This window comes from Lonchura striata, chromosome 17 (genome assembly GCF_050655825.1).
Source record: "Lonchura striata isolate lonStrDom1 chromosome 17, ASM5065582v1, whole genome shotgun sequence".
Lineage (NCBI taxonomy): Eukaryota > Metazoa > Chordata > Aves > Passeriformes > Estrildidae > Lonchura > Lonchura striata.
The window spans coordinates 1372489-1387792 of record NC_140719.1 but is presented as its reverse complement, the minus strand read 5'-3'; the positions used below and the strand labels follow the sequence as shown (position 1 = coordinate 1387792).

Below are 15304 nucleotides of genomic sequence, written 5' to 3'. Positions count from 1 at the left end.
TATGATTCTACGGTTCTATGTATCTGCTGTGAGATGCTACCAGCTTGCAGTCTTTGATTTAATGATGCCATTTAATTAGGACTTGATTGGAGAAGTGACTGATTAAAGTTGCCTGTCATAAGTGCAGATACAGAAAATCTTTAAAAATGGAAAAACAGTAGAAATTCATACTGAAAATGTCTCTGGTTAAATCTGTCCTCATGAACTCACAGGCTGTTCCTTACAGAAGCATTTTAGCTCCTGTGCATGAGCAGCAGCCTGTCTGAAAGGCAGCTTTTATTAAGCCCTCTCACTCGATGGGGTGGCCGTGCTGTTTTTCCCATATTAACTTGCTGTCCTACCTGCTGTAGCACCTGCACACACCTGTGTGGCACAGCAAGTCTGCAGCTGGGGCTGGAATTAGTTCCAGATGTGCTGGACATGCTCCTTTACCTGAGAATTTTTGCAGCTTGTGCACTGAGAGCTGGTGGGACCCACCATGTACTGTCCCCAGCAGTCCTTGCCCAGCAGCACTGCTCACTGCACCTCGGGCAGGGCCTTTGCAGGACTTCAGGCAGTGGCCCAGGCTGGCCCAAACCTGGTTTTCTGCTGTGTGGCCTCTCTGAAGAAGGGCTGTGTGCATCCAGCCATTCCTCCTCAGGGACTCTGACTCCAGCTCCAGGCAACCCATGGGGTAAAGAACGTGGAGATTCCCTCTCTGGAGTGCAGCAGGTTCTGAGTGTGCAGGTCCTGGTTTTGGGTGATCCACCCTTTGCCTTTGCACTTAATCCCATAAGCAACAAGTTATTTGCAATTAATACAAGTTTATTTACTTAAAATTGTACCCTGTGCCTGTTGTGTTCCTACCCAGGTCTTTCATGTCCTATCCCTGGAAAAATCCAGGTCAGGTTGGATGGAGGCTCTGAGCAGCCTGACCCAGTTGAAGACGTCCCTGTTCACTGCAGGGGAGTTGGGACAAGATGACCTTTTAAAGATCTCTTCTAAACCAAACTATTCTATGATTCCATCTTGTCTTCTGCAGGCCTCTCTTTGCAGAGAATCTTAAACCTATCTTTTGAGTTTTCCAGATAATTGGAAGGAGATGGAAAAGTGGATGCTTCTATTTTCTCGGCAGTTTTGCAGAATCAGGCAAAGCAGTGGCATCCTTCTCATACCAACCTTACAGGATCACCCAGCAGCCTGAGTGACTGCAGTAGATCCTGCAGTGTTGTACCTCAGGGGCAGAGCAAAAGGTTTTAAGAAAATGTTCATAGTCTCTTAGGTTTCTAATAAAAGCTGTTTCAGTTGTGTTCTGGGTTGGCTTACTTTATTTTTTGAATGGACTTTGCTCTTGGTCTTCAAAATCATCTGCATCTCTAAGGATAATCTGATGCTAAGGCAAACCTGGTATCTTTTGAAGTGTGCTAATAACCAGAAGGCAGGTAAAACTGGCTTCCCAAGGCTCCCATGCTGTGGAAAATTCCCTTGCAAGGTTACACCTACCCTCCAAAGCTCCAGGTGAACCAGCAAGTTGCAGAGAAGGGCCAGGCTGGATGGATCTCAGGAGCCAGATAGGGCATTGTGCACCCAGATCTAAATTGCCCTAGACTAATTTGGAGCCAGGTGATACAGAAGGGATTTTAATCCAGCAGTGAGCAGATCTTCACCTAATGGGGAAATCTAATCTTGGATCTTGTCTCAGCTTTGACTGGCTTTTTCCATATTTTTGATGTAGAGACATTCTCCAGGTTTGCTGGTCTTTTTAGTTTGGTGGGAAGCTAAATTCAGAGAGGGCAGATGAAGAGCTGTGTTGATTTTAAGATCAAGACTTGGCTTTTGATGTTTGGTCAGCAGGAGGAGAAGGTCTTTCATTGGAAACCTTGATACAAATGGATCTGCACAGAGAAACAAAACTGGGTGGATGGTTTTGGTGTGACACTTAAGGCCACATTACAAAACTGTGTGATAACTCCGTGCAATTTATACTTTTCAGGAAAGCCGAAGAGAAGATTAGGGTAGCAATACTGGGAGAGCTGGACTGAGTGTGCTCAGAGCTGTTAAGCTCTTGGTTTACTGTCTCTTTTAAAAAAGCCTGGGATTACAGGGAGGGCCTCTGCATTTGGACTGGGTTTTGTGATCCCCTTCTCTAGCAGATCCTTGTCTGGCTGCTTTCCCAGCACATATCCTGGGGCAGACACATTCTGTCCACTCCCTTTTGGTCTGAAGCGAGGCCTTGATGGCCCAGGCTCAGGATATCACTGCAAGGGGAACACAGCTTTTCCTGTACATGTCAAGGACATGTGGCATTGCCCAACATGTGTCTTGCACTGACTTGGCAAAGTTTAACTTACAAATCCACAGCTTTGTGCTGCTGTTTTTTTGGAACCTCCTTTGCCCTTGGTTCAGGATGCTTTAGATTGTCACAAATCATCCTGCTGCTGGTGCTGGCTTGGAAACAAAGGGGCTCTCTCTGCCCTCTCTCCTCAGTAGCTGCCCTTCCAGGTCTCTCTGACAGTAATTCCTGTGGGTTCATTCATTTCTGCAGGATGGAAGTTGGCTGAACAGACAGACACGTTAAGGGCTAATCAGTAATACCAACAGATTAGGCAGTGCTTTCTACCCAGAAGGTCTGAGCCTTTTCCAGAGGAAGTTGATATTATCTTTGTAATAGATTGTGAAATTGAGGCCAGTGCCCTCTCTGCAGCACTTGGGCTAGAGCACAGGTCCCTGACAGCCATGCCAAAATGCTGCCCTGGGTGTTCTTTTCCTCTCATTTGCATCCCTGACCATACATCCCCCCATGGTCCCAGTGCTGCCTTCCCTCGTTGCTTTTGGAGAAAAAGAAAGAATTGTGCCCTTTTCTCCAGCACATACCCTCTGTGGTCTCAGTCAGATGTGTGCTATCACATGGCTTTTCTGGCTCTGCGTGCTTCTCCCAGTCGTTTTTCCAGAGGCAGAAAAACATGTTGGAAGAGTTATTGCTTTTCTCCTTTTTATTTGATGTTCTTTGCCTGTCTCTGCAGAGCCATTTAGATAAGGGGATTTATCAAGCTTGAACTAATTAACCCTGGATGCAGAAAGTCAGAATGGAGTGTTCCATCTGTGAAATCCTCAGACTTACCCTGAAGTAAACATGGGTCTGGAGGAATTTCACATCCCTTTTCCCTTGTTTGCAAATCCCTGTGGTGACCTTTGGCTGTTGCCTTAGCAGACCTCCCTCGCTACCATGCCACAAGGGTGCTGTGGTGGCTGCTCAGCAGCAGGACTGCATGGGGTGTCTGTGCTACCCCTTCAAGGCTTTTGTTCTTAGAGGTTTTTTCCTCTATTGAGAGAGAGTGGGTTGATTTTGAAAGAAATCCAGTAATTTTGCCTGTAGAAAGATGTTTTAGAAGTTGCTGCCAATCACTTTCTCAGTGCAGAACTTTCAGCCAAAGAGTGACTTCACAACTAAAGGAGGGAAACAGATACCTGAAAGCTCAGCAAGAAGAAAAAAGGGGAAAAACAGGTTGTTTAGCTGCCTGCATGGGGCCTTCACAGCCTTCTCCCCCTTGTTTCCTGTTGCCATAGGTCCAGTGAGTCTTAAGAGAATGACTACCCAAGAGAGAGCTTAAAAGTTGTTGGTTTGTCTGGTGTTCCCTGGCTGTGCTTGCTGGTTTCTCTCTGGGAAGTGCAGCAGGACTCTGATCCCAAATGAGAGGGATCCAGACAGAGCTGCTGCACTCTGTACCAGATGAGGGACCTCCATGACACACATCTGGAGTCAGTGAAAAACATGAGGACTTCTAACAGAATCCAAGCCAGAGGAGAGAAATAACCTTGTGTGTACTTCAAAGCACTGATCTCTTGTCAGCAGGATCAGAGCTGAGTCCTGGTTCACATGGGAATCCTTGTGAATCCTCCTTTGCTGCAGCCATGAGGCTCTGTCCCTCCTCCAGGAGGGTGAGGGGTGGGAGGAAGGGGCATCATTCAATCATGTGAAGGAAGGTCAGTCACACTTCCACCCTTGCAGCTCCAGATGTAGTGTCTCCCTTTGGCAGCGAGCCCTCTGCAGTGTCCCCGAGCCTGTGTCAGCAGGCAGGTGATGAGCTCCCTGGGAACTCAGCACAGCCCTTCCACTTGAAGGACCAGACCTCTGACAAAAGCTCAGGATTCCAAGTCAGGAGGTGATAAACTCTACAGGAGATGTTCTCTGCAGCCTGGAAAGGTGCATAATTCCTGTGTTTTGGGTTGCCAGGACAATAACGCTCTCCTTCTCTAAGGAGCAGTTTTGTTGAAGGTATGAAGTTTGCAGGCATGTTTCATGGTACATTTTTTTTCTAGAATTACCTGGTTAGGTTTTCTTCCCTTTTCCCCTGTGCAGCAGAACTGTTTCCTTCTTTGTGACCCAGAGTGGGGAAATAGAAATAGTCTGGGTTAATGGAAAAAAATATATTGTTTTTGTATAGGATAGTTTCAAGGTGGAATGGTTCCCTGGGCCATCTGTAGTACAGATGCACCAGCAGCTCGTTCCAGCACATGGGAGATGAGGCAGGGATTGGCAGGGAGGGTACAAGGGGTGAGCCATGCCTTGAGCTGCTGTTGCTGACAGGAGCTCTTGGCTAGGTGGGGACTGACACTGAGAGAAACACTCGATATCTCCAGTTCACCTCCTCTCTTCTGTGACTACAAGTAAAGCCTGAACTGATTATAACTTCAGCCCCTGTTCATTTGGATTTTTACTGTTTTTTCCAGATTGCCCGACGGGAAGGAAGAGTCATTTTGACCTCTGGACTCCCATATCAGACTGTGAGTGTTCCAAGCTGCTGGTGTGTTTCTGAAACAGATCATTGCGTGGTCTGGGGTGTGCAGGGGAGACAAGAGGAAAAGTCAGATCTGAATGCAACAGCTGGGTTGGATTTTTCATGTTTTCTCCACTAAAAGCTACATTTAGGGTCTTAGAGGTTTTCTGTTCTCAACCACCAAGGCTCGGGGTGAAATGCTTTTTTATACTTATATTCAGTCCTGTATTGGTGGGGAGAGTGATTGCTCTCCATTGGGGGTGGGGGTGAAAGTCAAGCCAAGCAATCCAGAACAGTGTGTTTCTGTCTGGCCTCACTGACAGGTGAAAAGGCAGCTCAATTTCTGTGCTTTTTATCCCAGAGATTCTTGCTTGCTGGCTGGCTCAGCAGCCAGTTCCAGCCCTCAGGGACATTTCTTCAGGCTTGGAAGGGGGAGATTGGAAGGCCCCAAGGATGGGTCTGGTGGAAGCTAGAGAGGTTTTGTGTTGCTATAGATAAACAGAAAAGCCAAAGCAAAGGCCAACCTTGCCCTCAGCACCAGCTGTTCAGAGCTGTTCACAGACATGCTTCAAAATGCAATGCTGAACCTGCCAAGTCAGTGCTTGCAGCGCTGTGATGTCCTGTTGCAGGTCCTGTGCAATTTTGTACTGCCCAAAAATGCATTTGGAAGAGTGAAACTGTTCTGAGTGAGCCAGAGTTCTGTTCACATGACCCAGGATGCAGGACTTCTTTGTCACAAACTGTCAGTATAAAATCTCCCAGCTACTCAGGCAGACAGTCAGAATATTTGCAGAATAGGGGTTGCTGATTTCCTATGGAAAATCAGAGTGTGGAATAAAACTCCTTGCATAATGAGACACTGTGAAGCAGGTGCAGCCACCCTGCAGGTTCCCTGGGCCTACAGCTGGTGGAATAGGAAATTCAGAATCCAGCATCATCTTGTTTGGCAGAACTCTAACTTCAAAGTATTGTGTAGGAATTGCAAAAGGAAAATAACTGTTTCCAGGCTACAGTACTCCTGGGAAATGTCCAGGAGTTCCATCAGTTCCCTTGCCTTCAGATGCCCTCCACAAGGATGGGATGGCTCTGCTAGGCTCTTTTACTGGTGTGTAGCTGATCCCACTCCTGTGAGTCCTTAGCATGGTCATGAAGATGTGTCTGGGACTTCCCAGGTACACTTCTCTGCAGAGTGTGGAACAAACATTGAGGGACTGCCCACATCAACCCTTCAAATTTCTTGGCCACCAGGTAACTCCAGGTGAAACATCTGTGTGAATCAGAGGGGTTGAAGTGGTCGCTGGACATTGTCTCTATCATTGTGCTTTGGCACACTCTGTGGGATCTGGCCAAGTTTAATCAGAAAGCTGGGATTTAACTCAATTTCCTTTTGCTGCCCCTGTCTGCACCACCTCACCAAATTATGAGTTGATGGGACTTGGGTATATTTTGTAGAACAGAATCATGGAATTGTCAAGGTTGGAAAAGACCTTTAGGATGACCAAGTCCATCTGTTAACCCAGCATCACCACCGTGGTCCCCATTAAACCATGTCTCCAAAGTGCCACATCCAGATGACTATTGAACACTTACAGAGATGACTACAACACCTCCCTAGACAACTCATTCCAATGCCCGACCCCCTTTCTGTGAAGAAATGTTCCCTGAAATCCAATCTAAACCTTCCTTGGAGCATCTTGAGGCCATTTCCTCTTGTTTTGTCACTTGTTAGCTGGGAGAAGAGACCAACGCCCCTGGCTACACCCTCCTGTCAGGGAGTTGTAGAGAGTGAGAAGGTCCCCTCTGAGCCTCCCTTTCTCCAGCCTAAATCATGTTTCATACACATAAAAATCATGTGGTGCTTCAGGAGTCAGAGCTCTTGCAAAGTGGCTGTTAGGTTACCAACTGTGGTGCTCAGACCAGAATTCAGACTGAAAACACACACTAACTCCAAGCATTATTCCAAATTCAAACCAAGCCAAGAGTATTGGAACAGCCCCACATGCCCTGACGCTCGGCCTCACTCGTGTCTCTGGTTTGCAGCTGCGCTCCCAGGTGGGAGAAGGAAGGTGTTTCTCTGTGAACTGCTCCGAGAAGACAAAGGAACAGGCGCTGCAGGTGCTGAAGCACTTCAACGTGCAGGTGTCCCTGGGTGACATCTTCAGCCGCTGCCAGGTAGGACGAGGCTGGCTCCAGCGCCGGCTCCCGCTCGCCCACTGCTCCCTGCGCTGTCTTGGCGTCCTGGGCCTTGCACTCGGTGTCTTCTTGGTTCCCAAGAGTTCTGCTTGAACTTTGGCAGCACCTGGAAGAGCCGTGAGGAGTTCTGAGTGCAGTCACATCTGTCACAGTGCTGAGGGCTCAGTCAGAGGATCAGAGGCTCTGCATCTGCAGCTTTACTAGAAACTCCCTTGTTTTTCTGATTTTTGGTATTTGGCCGGTGTTTTGGCATCAGCTGTCATGGTTGGACTCTCTTTGTTGCCGTGTCCTCTGTCTAGGACACATGCTGTTTTAATTATAAACCATGTTTAATTATGGCTCTGTGATTCTGTTAACACTTAATTACTTTAATAGGAGTATTTTTCATAGGACTTCTTTTTTTTTTTTCTCAGAAGCTATTAGGTTAATTCATGTCCATGCTAGTTGATGGCTTCAGACTGTGTTTGGCACAGGATATCTGTGGATTGCTGTTAAGAATAAATTTTAATTGTGTTAGCTCAAATCACCCTCTCTTCTAATTTCACTATTGTATTTATTACAGCAACACGCCGAAACCTATCCCCTCCCAAACTGCATTACAAACCAACAAGGAACTTCAGCATCTCTCACCTTATCAGTGTTTAAAGAGAGAAAAAGAAGCAAGCTGGTTAGAAAATTAGCTTTTTCTTAGAGATAAAAAAAGCCAATGAGTCTGGCTCAATGCCTCATGGTAGAGATCTGGGGTCTCCTGGCCCAATGGAATTGTACAAGTGGTGTAGGAGCAGACACAGCAGAGAGCATGTCCTGAACCTCTGTTTATATCTGCTGTCAGATGTTGAAACTTGATCTGTAACTGAGAAAGCAAATGAGAGTTGTCCAGCTGAGTAGGTTGGCTGTGAGAGGAGACTGATGAAACTCCCTGCAGGTCAGATCCACAGAACAGGGGTTCATCTTACTGCAGGATAAATGGATATATTCAGCTATGGGATACTGCCTTCAGCCCTGTGGTTTTATTGTCCCAGAACAGATTGCAGTTGTTATACATATATATATTTATAGTGGCACACTGGCTTCTTGGCTGTTTTAAACAAACCTTTAAAAATACTCATGGATTCTCCAGTTCCCTGACATCCCATAAAATAGCAGTGTTCCTCCTGATGGGTGTTGAAAAACCACAAAAATAAGCACACACACACACACAAAACCATGCTGCAGGAAACTCTGTGGTCTCTAATAAATGCACAAGACTGTGCAGCAGACAATGAAGAACTGGCCCCTCACCCAGGATCTGAGGTCTGGAACTGGTTAACTCTATGGGTTTAGTACATACTATCTTAGTTTACAATATAAAGAGGGGTAATCAATCTGGCTAGGAATATATACTAAGTGTTCTCTTACTTCCAGGAGAAATGCCTTCCCTGTAAATTGTGGTGGTGGAACAGCTGCATATTTTACACCCCTCAGGATGGGAAGATTCTGATTTGTCAAACTTTTCCCTGTTCTGAATCATATTTACCTTCATTTAAGGCCTTGGCATTTTGGAGCAGATTTTGCTCAGCTGTCTCTGCAGACAGCACAGGTTTGGCTGATGTGCTGCTGATCCTCTGGAGAAGAATCCCAGCTCTCCCAGCAGCACCTCCCGAGGTTGTGTGCAAGGGGAGCCATGGGCTGCACACGGAGAGGGATCATCCTCCAGCACTCTGGAAAACTGACAGCCCACATCAACAGAGGCAATTCCTGCCTTCAGGAGGGTGCTCTGGGCCCACATGGCCTACAGAAACCTCAGCAGTTCTTTTATACATCCTTCCTAAAACATCCTCATTCTTTCTAAACCTAATTGGGCTTAATTAGGATGGAGGCCAGATCCTGAAACTGCTGAGCTGTGCTTGCTAGCCTGTCTGTGCTGCTCTGGAGCTGGGTCACAGACCTTGTGGCTCCCAGACTGCTCTGAGCTCTGCTCTTCCTTGCAGAGCACTTTGCTGAGGGGTGACAGAGTGGTGACAGAGAGTTTTGGCTGCTCCTACAGTGGGAGAGCATGGTGGGCACAAAAGCAGGACTCCAGAAAGAGCCAAGTGCTGCTGTGTCTGTGCTAGGCAGGAGGAGGATGGGCAGTAGTGACCCATGAGCTGGACTCCTCTGCTCCCTCTCCTGCCTGGAGCTGGGCCTGACCTACCAGCACGGGATGGGTTATCTGTGTCATCAGCCCTGGCTGTGTGTCACAGGAAGCAATGTGGCATCCTGCCTGCTCCCTCTGTCTCATGGAGCAGGGGCTTCTTTTGTCTCCTGGGCTCTGTTCTGTAAATGGCTGGAGTGAATATGGCAGCAAATGTTGTCATAACAATTAATGCGTGTAGTGCCGAGCACGTGGTAAAAATAGGTCACAATTCAATGTTGTACCCAAGACTGCTGGAAAATACGTTTCCTCTGTCAGCTCCCTCAGCAGGAATGGACGGGCTATCTTTTACAGATGTAAAGAATGGGCTTGCTTTGTAACCCTGCCAAAATACTGCTTCTGTTAAAACAATGGCCAATACTGGCTACCCCTGTCTGACCTAGAGCAGCAAGTGCACAGGGAGTGTCATCCAGGGGCTGCTCAGCATTTTTGCTCCCACTTGTGCTGGGCTTCAGCTTGGTTTCTCCAGTTAAAGGCTTCAGGTGTGGAGACTGCTGCCAAAGATGTCAGTGGTGGTGCAGGAATAAACTTTTCATTCCATGTGTTCCTCAAGTGCTGCATTATAAGGACTCAGTGATGATCCTGGTGAAGCCACCCCTACAGTAGCTGTAGCTAAGCCTGGTGGTGCCTTTGGGGAGGAACATTTTAGTGGGGCTGAGTGAAAATAAGATTAATTCTATCTTTTGGTGACATACAAAAAACCCTATAGAAGTTCTACATTTCATAGCTTAAAATGTTACAAACCCATTCCTTGTATTTGAAATGCAAATGTCATGTGCTGGTCATTTCTTCACTCATTTGAGTATCTTGTATTTTTCTTCTTTTCAGACAGCTGAAATACTTCCTTCAGGAAGGGACAGTGTGAAATAATGTTTGGGATGTTCAACATACTGAACCCTTACAGTAGTCAGGAAGATTTCTGTGGAGTTCTTGGAGGCTGTTGTGGGCAGCCTTAGCATCAGCTCACAGCTCAACTCACCCAGGAGATCAGTGGTGCTCGTTTCTCCACAGCTTGGAGGAGATTCTAACACAGCATTAGCAGTTCAAGCAGGAAAAAACAAAAAGCACCCAAACCTGCTGAAGAAGGCATGGGCTCCAGTCCATGGGCACAGACAGCTGACAGAGGGGTCATTTCATAATGGGGTGAAATTCAGCTCCTCTCCCAGGTGCAGCAATGGTTGCCTCCCATCCTTCCTGGTGCTGTCCCTGTTTGGGACATCCTGCTGTGACACTTGGGTATGGCCCGGTGAGACAGCAGGAAAACATGAACTCCATGTCTTCATGTCATTCCAGTCTCTTAAAGGAGAATGAATTGTCTCTTGAGAACAGCCATGTTTTGGCAGGATCCATTACCTGGATGACTGGTATGACTTTTGCCATCTTGCTTTTCCATGCCATGTGATTGAAAGTCCACCCAAAGCAGGTGTGGGCTATGCCTCTGAACATGCCCCTGTGCCAGGGCCTTGTCACTGACTGCTTGGTGAGCCCGAGGGCCCAGGATGTTTCATCTCCCGTGGCTGAGGTGTCTGGCCCAGCCAACTTGTGTCAGTGAAAGAACACTGGTATGGAATCAGTGGAGGCACAGGGCTGGCAGGCTTGGGGTGAGTAGTGCTGTTGACAGGGAGGTATCCCAGCTTGGATGGTGATAAACTGAGGAGATAAACACTGCAAGTTGTTAGTTTTACATCTTTATATCACAAGGGTTTGTCACTATGGCTTGAAGGGACAGCTGTGTTCAGTGTTGTTTGGGCTCACCAAGGAATTCCTCCTGGAATCTGGAAGAACCTTGTGGTTAAAGGTTTCTAACTGCTGTAAAACCCTCACTGCTGTGAGGCTCTACAGCTGGGTTTGGAGCCAGGAGGGCCTGTCCATCTGCAGAAAAGCTGTGCTGGGCTTTACTGAGAAGTGTAGCTGCTGCTCAGCTCACTTCTGGGTCTGAGGCTTTGCTCGGGTCCGGGGGGGGAGCGGGCTGCGGGACCTGGGTCGCTGTGCTACCCCCACCTCCCCCGGGCCTCTCTTTCCTTTCCCACCCTCTGTTTGACTTGACCCTTTAGCCTCTAAGCTGGCTGGGGCAGGGACCCTGTTTGAACAATACCTTACACAACAGGAGGCTGATCCCAGGTGAGGTTTCAAGGCTTTCCTGCAAGGAAAAATGATTGCAATTATATCCCCTGCAAAAATAAATGTGCAGGGGAAAGCAGTCCCAGGCTCCAGCTGCAGTTTGTGCATCTGAACAGCCCCACATTGAGAGGGGGATTATCTGCACATTCAAATAGGTTGTCTCTTGCACATCACTGAATGCTCTGATCCTAAATAAGCAAATTACATCAACTATTCTGATGTCCTGTTTAACTTATGACCTCAGCCTGAGCACTGCAGGATATGAGAGATAGCTGCTCAATTTCATTGTCTGGAGATCTGATTTTTTTTTTTTTTTGCCCCCCCCCCCCTTTCAGTTTCCAAACTACTCACCCCAGTTTTACAAAGGTGTTAGCATGGGATTAGGAGTAGGCGGGGAGGAGGGGGGAGGAAGAGAGGAAACCACCTTTTTTTTTTTTTTTTTTTTTTAAATTAGGTGCAAAAGAATTCTAACAGTTGCAGCAAATGTTTCTGGTTTTTTGTGGTTAAGGTAACAAATTTCATTGCTGCAAAGCTCATCATGTGCAAGCTGACTTATGCAGAGGGAGGCCAGGATGGAGCAATCCATTTAGCAGAGACAAAGAAAAAAGCCTTATGATGAGATGGAAACCCTGTACTTGGGGCACTTTGCGAGAACCTTTGAAGCCAGCCTGGGAACTCTGGCAATATTAGTTGATAATTAGTAATATAGATCCCTCAAGCTGTTGTTTAGATTGAAAATGTGCATGTCTCTCATGAGCCTCTGTCACACCAATCTGATCAGCAGGCTTTTTTCTTCCTTTTATGTGGGTTGCTCTGTCGGTCCAGACGGTGATGAGAACTGCCAGGCATCGTCTTTCTCACTCAGTTGTGAGCTGAGCAGCTATCTCCTGCTCCAGCGTGGCATGGAAGTGGAACCAGGGCAATTTTGCTTTGTGGTCACCTTTCCTGGCCTGAGCAACAGTCATTTCATTCATTTTAAAATACCAGCCGTCCTTTCCCATGCACACAGAAAAACCAGTAAGGTTTAAAGGCTACGTATTTCATGAAATGTTTCTGCCCCAGCAGACAGCAAGGGGCTGGCCTTGGGAAACAATCAAGACAAAAAGCATCTTCAGCTCCAGTAGGAGACATCATCAAAGAATTCAAAAATGTTCTCATAGCCCCTGGTTCAGCTTTTGAGCTGCCTTCCACCGATGCAACATCACATCCCCATTTACCTCCTTTCAGCCCTGAAATCTCTTTGGAAAGTGCTGTGTCACCCTCTAAATGAAGAATTTAGAAGGGTCATATGTGATGGATTTCAATGACTTGGGAATGCTGAGAAAGAGAATACTGTTTGGAAACCCTCTGTGGTTTAATAAAAGGTTCATCCATAGGATGCAATTTGTCAGCGCCTACAGGTCAGGAAAACCTGTGATTAAGAGCATCTGTGGTTTCCCCAGATGTGTGAGTGAGCTGCTTACTCCTCCCTAGTCACCCAAACTCAGCCCGGTGCCTGCCCACTATGTGGGCTGTGATTTCTTGCTTCTGAGTGTGATTGTTCAACACAAAGGGTGAGGCCCTCTTAATCTTTTTGTTTATCCTGGGCTTGGCAATTCCGATGTAATCTGCAGCCTGTGCTGCAAAGGCTCCAGCCAGGAAGCACAGCTGGTATTATTCTGTTGAAGGAGCGAATTGCCCTCCAGAGGTACTTGTCCAGGGCTGGCTGAGTGGCTGAGTGGCAAGTGCTCCTCGCCCTGCCGCTGCGCCTCGCTGAGAGGGACCAGCTCTTTGTGTGGAGTGGCTCTAAATGACAGTCATTAAATACCATCCGACTCTGGGATAATTTATCATGGCAAATTCTGCTTCTTTTCAGTCTCTTGTTGAGATTTTTATTTGCTAACCTCTAATGGTTTAGAAATGATAGTGAGAAGTTATGGTTAGTGGTCATTGTTACTCGCAGGGGTGGGGACACCCTGAAGCAGCACAAAGATCAGGGAATGCTTTGGCCAGAAGGGACCTTAAAGCTCATCCAGTTCCAACCCCCGGCCATGGGCAGGGACACCTTTCACTGTCTCAGGGTGCTCCAAGCCTCATCCAACCTGGCCTTGGACACTTCTAGGGATCCAGAGGCAGCCCATTCTGTGCCAGGGTGACCTGTGTCAGGGCCTTCCCACACACACAAGGAAGAATTTTTTCCCAGTATGCCATCTCTCCCTGCCCTCTGGCAGTGAGAAGCCATTCTCTGTGTCCTGTTACTCCAGGTCCTTGTCCCAAGTCCTGCTCCAGCTCTCCTGGAACCCCTGTAGACACTGGAGATTCCAGCAGACACTGAGCAAGCCCCAACTTGTGGTTACCAGGCAGGAGGGCAGCACTCTGTCCATGATGGCTTTGCAACGCGATACATGAGTGCACACAGCACCAATTCTATAAAATTCCCAGCCTGGAGTTGGCTTAGCGTTGTACTGTTGGCCACATAAAACTCAGAGTCCCCAAAAAAAGGGCTCGACTGGGCCTAATTCTCAGCAGCGAGCCCAGCCGTCACTGCCTGGTTCCCACAGACTGTACACTTCCCTGCCAAGATTTCAGTATCTTCAGAAATTCAGTGGAGCATGAAGGTCACAGTAAGGGGAGAATGACAGCCTGAGAGGTTTTTTTCCCCTTTCAGCAACTCGGAGCAGACTGTTGTCTCTCTCTCATGTTGACTGTTTTCATAGGGTTAGCGTGAAGTTTATGTTTTACACAGCCCAGTGGCAGTCGGAGCTGGGATCAGCTGTGTTTCTTCAAGGAAGACGGTCTCATGTTGCAGACTTTCTTTCTCAGTGTCTGCAAAAGCTCGGTTTCCAGTGAAATTTCCCTTACAGATCTTTGTCTTGAGGTTCTCTTTGTGGATGTATGTGAGAGACTGTACCCAAGGTTTTGATTTGGGTATTTATTTCGGTTCTTTTATTTTCACTTGCAAGCTGCAGGCGGAAATTAAACTTCAGCAGGGAGGGGGGGAAGCTGTTAATTTTTCACAGTGTTATGTATTCCAGTGCTCAAAATGATGATGCCAAATTAGCCATTAGAGGTCAAACCTCAGCTGACAGCAAATGTTTTCTTTTGAGGAAGCCATCCTTATTCCTGGGAACCAGTTTTGTTATCCTGTGCTAAATGCAAGAAAGGTATGAATGTGTGGTTTTTCCTGGAGGGCAACACTAGCTGGAAAAATGCTGGTTTTAGCCAGTGGAAACAGCACAAGCAAACAACGATTGGCAGTGAAAACAGCACTTGTATTTAGACTAGCATAGAAAAGAAGACACAATGTAGTAGAGAGTAAATGTCCTTTTATATAGCCTGTACAAGGCTTTTTCTTCCTCTCATGGGTTTGGACAGACTATGAAGTGTGTTGGTCAGCAGAGAAGCTGGTGCACTGGGAGACAGTAACGAAGGGTCAGTGGGTGATTGTGATGGAGTGACTGTAAGGAAAATGAGGAACTCTCTGGAGAAGGCAGTGACACAGCTCTAACTCCCATCTGTCCTGAGGAAACTGTCCCCATGGTTTCTCTCAAATGTCATGAGAAAACAAGAGATTTTTAGCCAGTTTAAGTTCTGTTGGTTTCCAGTCCCCTGTGCCTCCTGAGGTCATAGTTCACTGTATTGACTGTGTCAAGAAGCCAAAATTCCCATGTTTTATGCACTGTGTAGTTTCTCCTCCTTTTCAACATTAGTGCCCTTATAATATTCTTTGTTTGCATGTCATGGTGAGGGTGGCTTGGCCAGCTCCTGGTGTTTGAATGGGAGTGGGGACTCACTGGAGCAGCACAAAGATCATGGAATGCTTTGGGTGCAAGGACATTAAAAGCCCATGCAGTCCCACCCCCTGCCATGGGCAGAGACACCTTCCACTGTCCCAGGCTTCTCCCAGCCCCAGTGTCCAGCCTGGCCTTGGGCACTGCCAGGGATCCAGGGGCAGCCACAGCTGCTCTGGGCACCCTGTGCCAGGGCTGCCCACCCTCCCAGGGAACAATTCCCAATTCCCAATATCCCATCCATCCCTGCCCTCTGGCAGTGGGAGCCATTCCCTGTGTCCTGTCCCTCC

The 15304-nt window shown here is 47.4% G+C and overlaps 1 protein-coding gene across 12 annotated transcripts in view; it reads left to right on the top strand.

Moving 5' to 3' along the window:
- EXD3 (exonuclease 3'-5' domain containing 3) overlaps nt 1-15304 on the top strand; it is a 250668-nt gene that overhangs the window by 131293 nt on the left and 104071 nt on the right. For 10 of the 12 annotated variants that reach the window (XM_085593681.1, XM_085593676.1, XM_085593674.1 and 7 more), the window contains 2 exons: nt 4711-4764; nt 6798-6929. In XM_085593681.1, coding sequence (XP_085449807.1) covers nt 4711-4764; nt 6798-6929 — 186 coding nt within the window. Of the gene's footprint in view, nt 1-4710; nt 4765-6797; nt 7482-15304 lie in introns of those variants that run through there. The other 2 variants (XM_077787870.2, XM_085593677.1) reach the window with 2 other exon arrangements.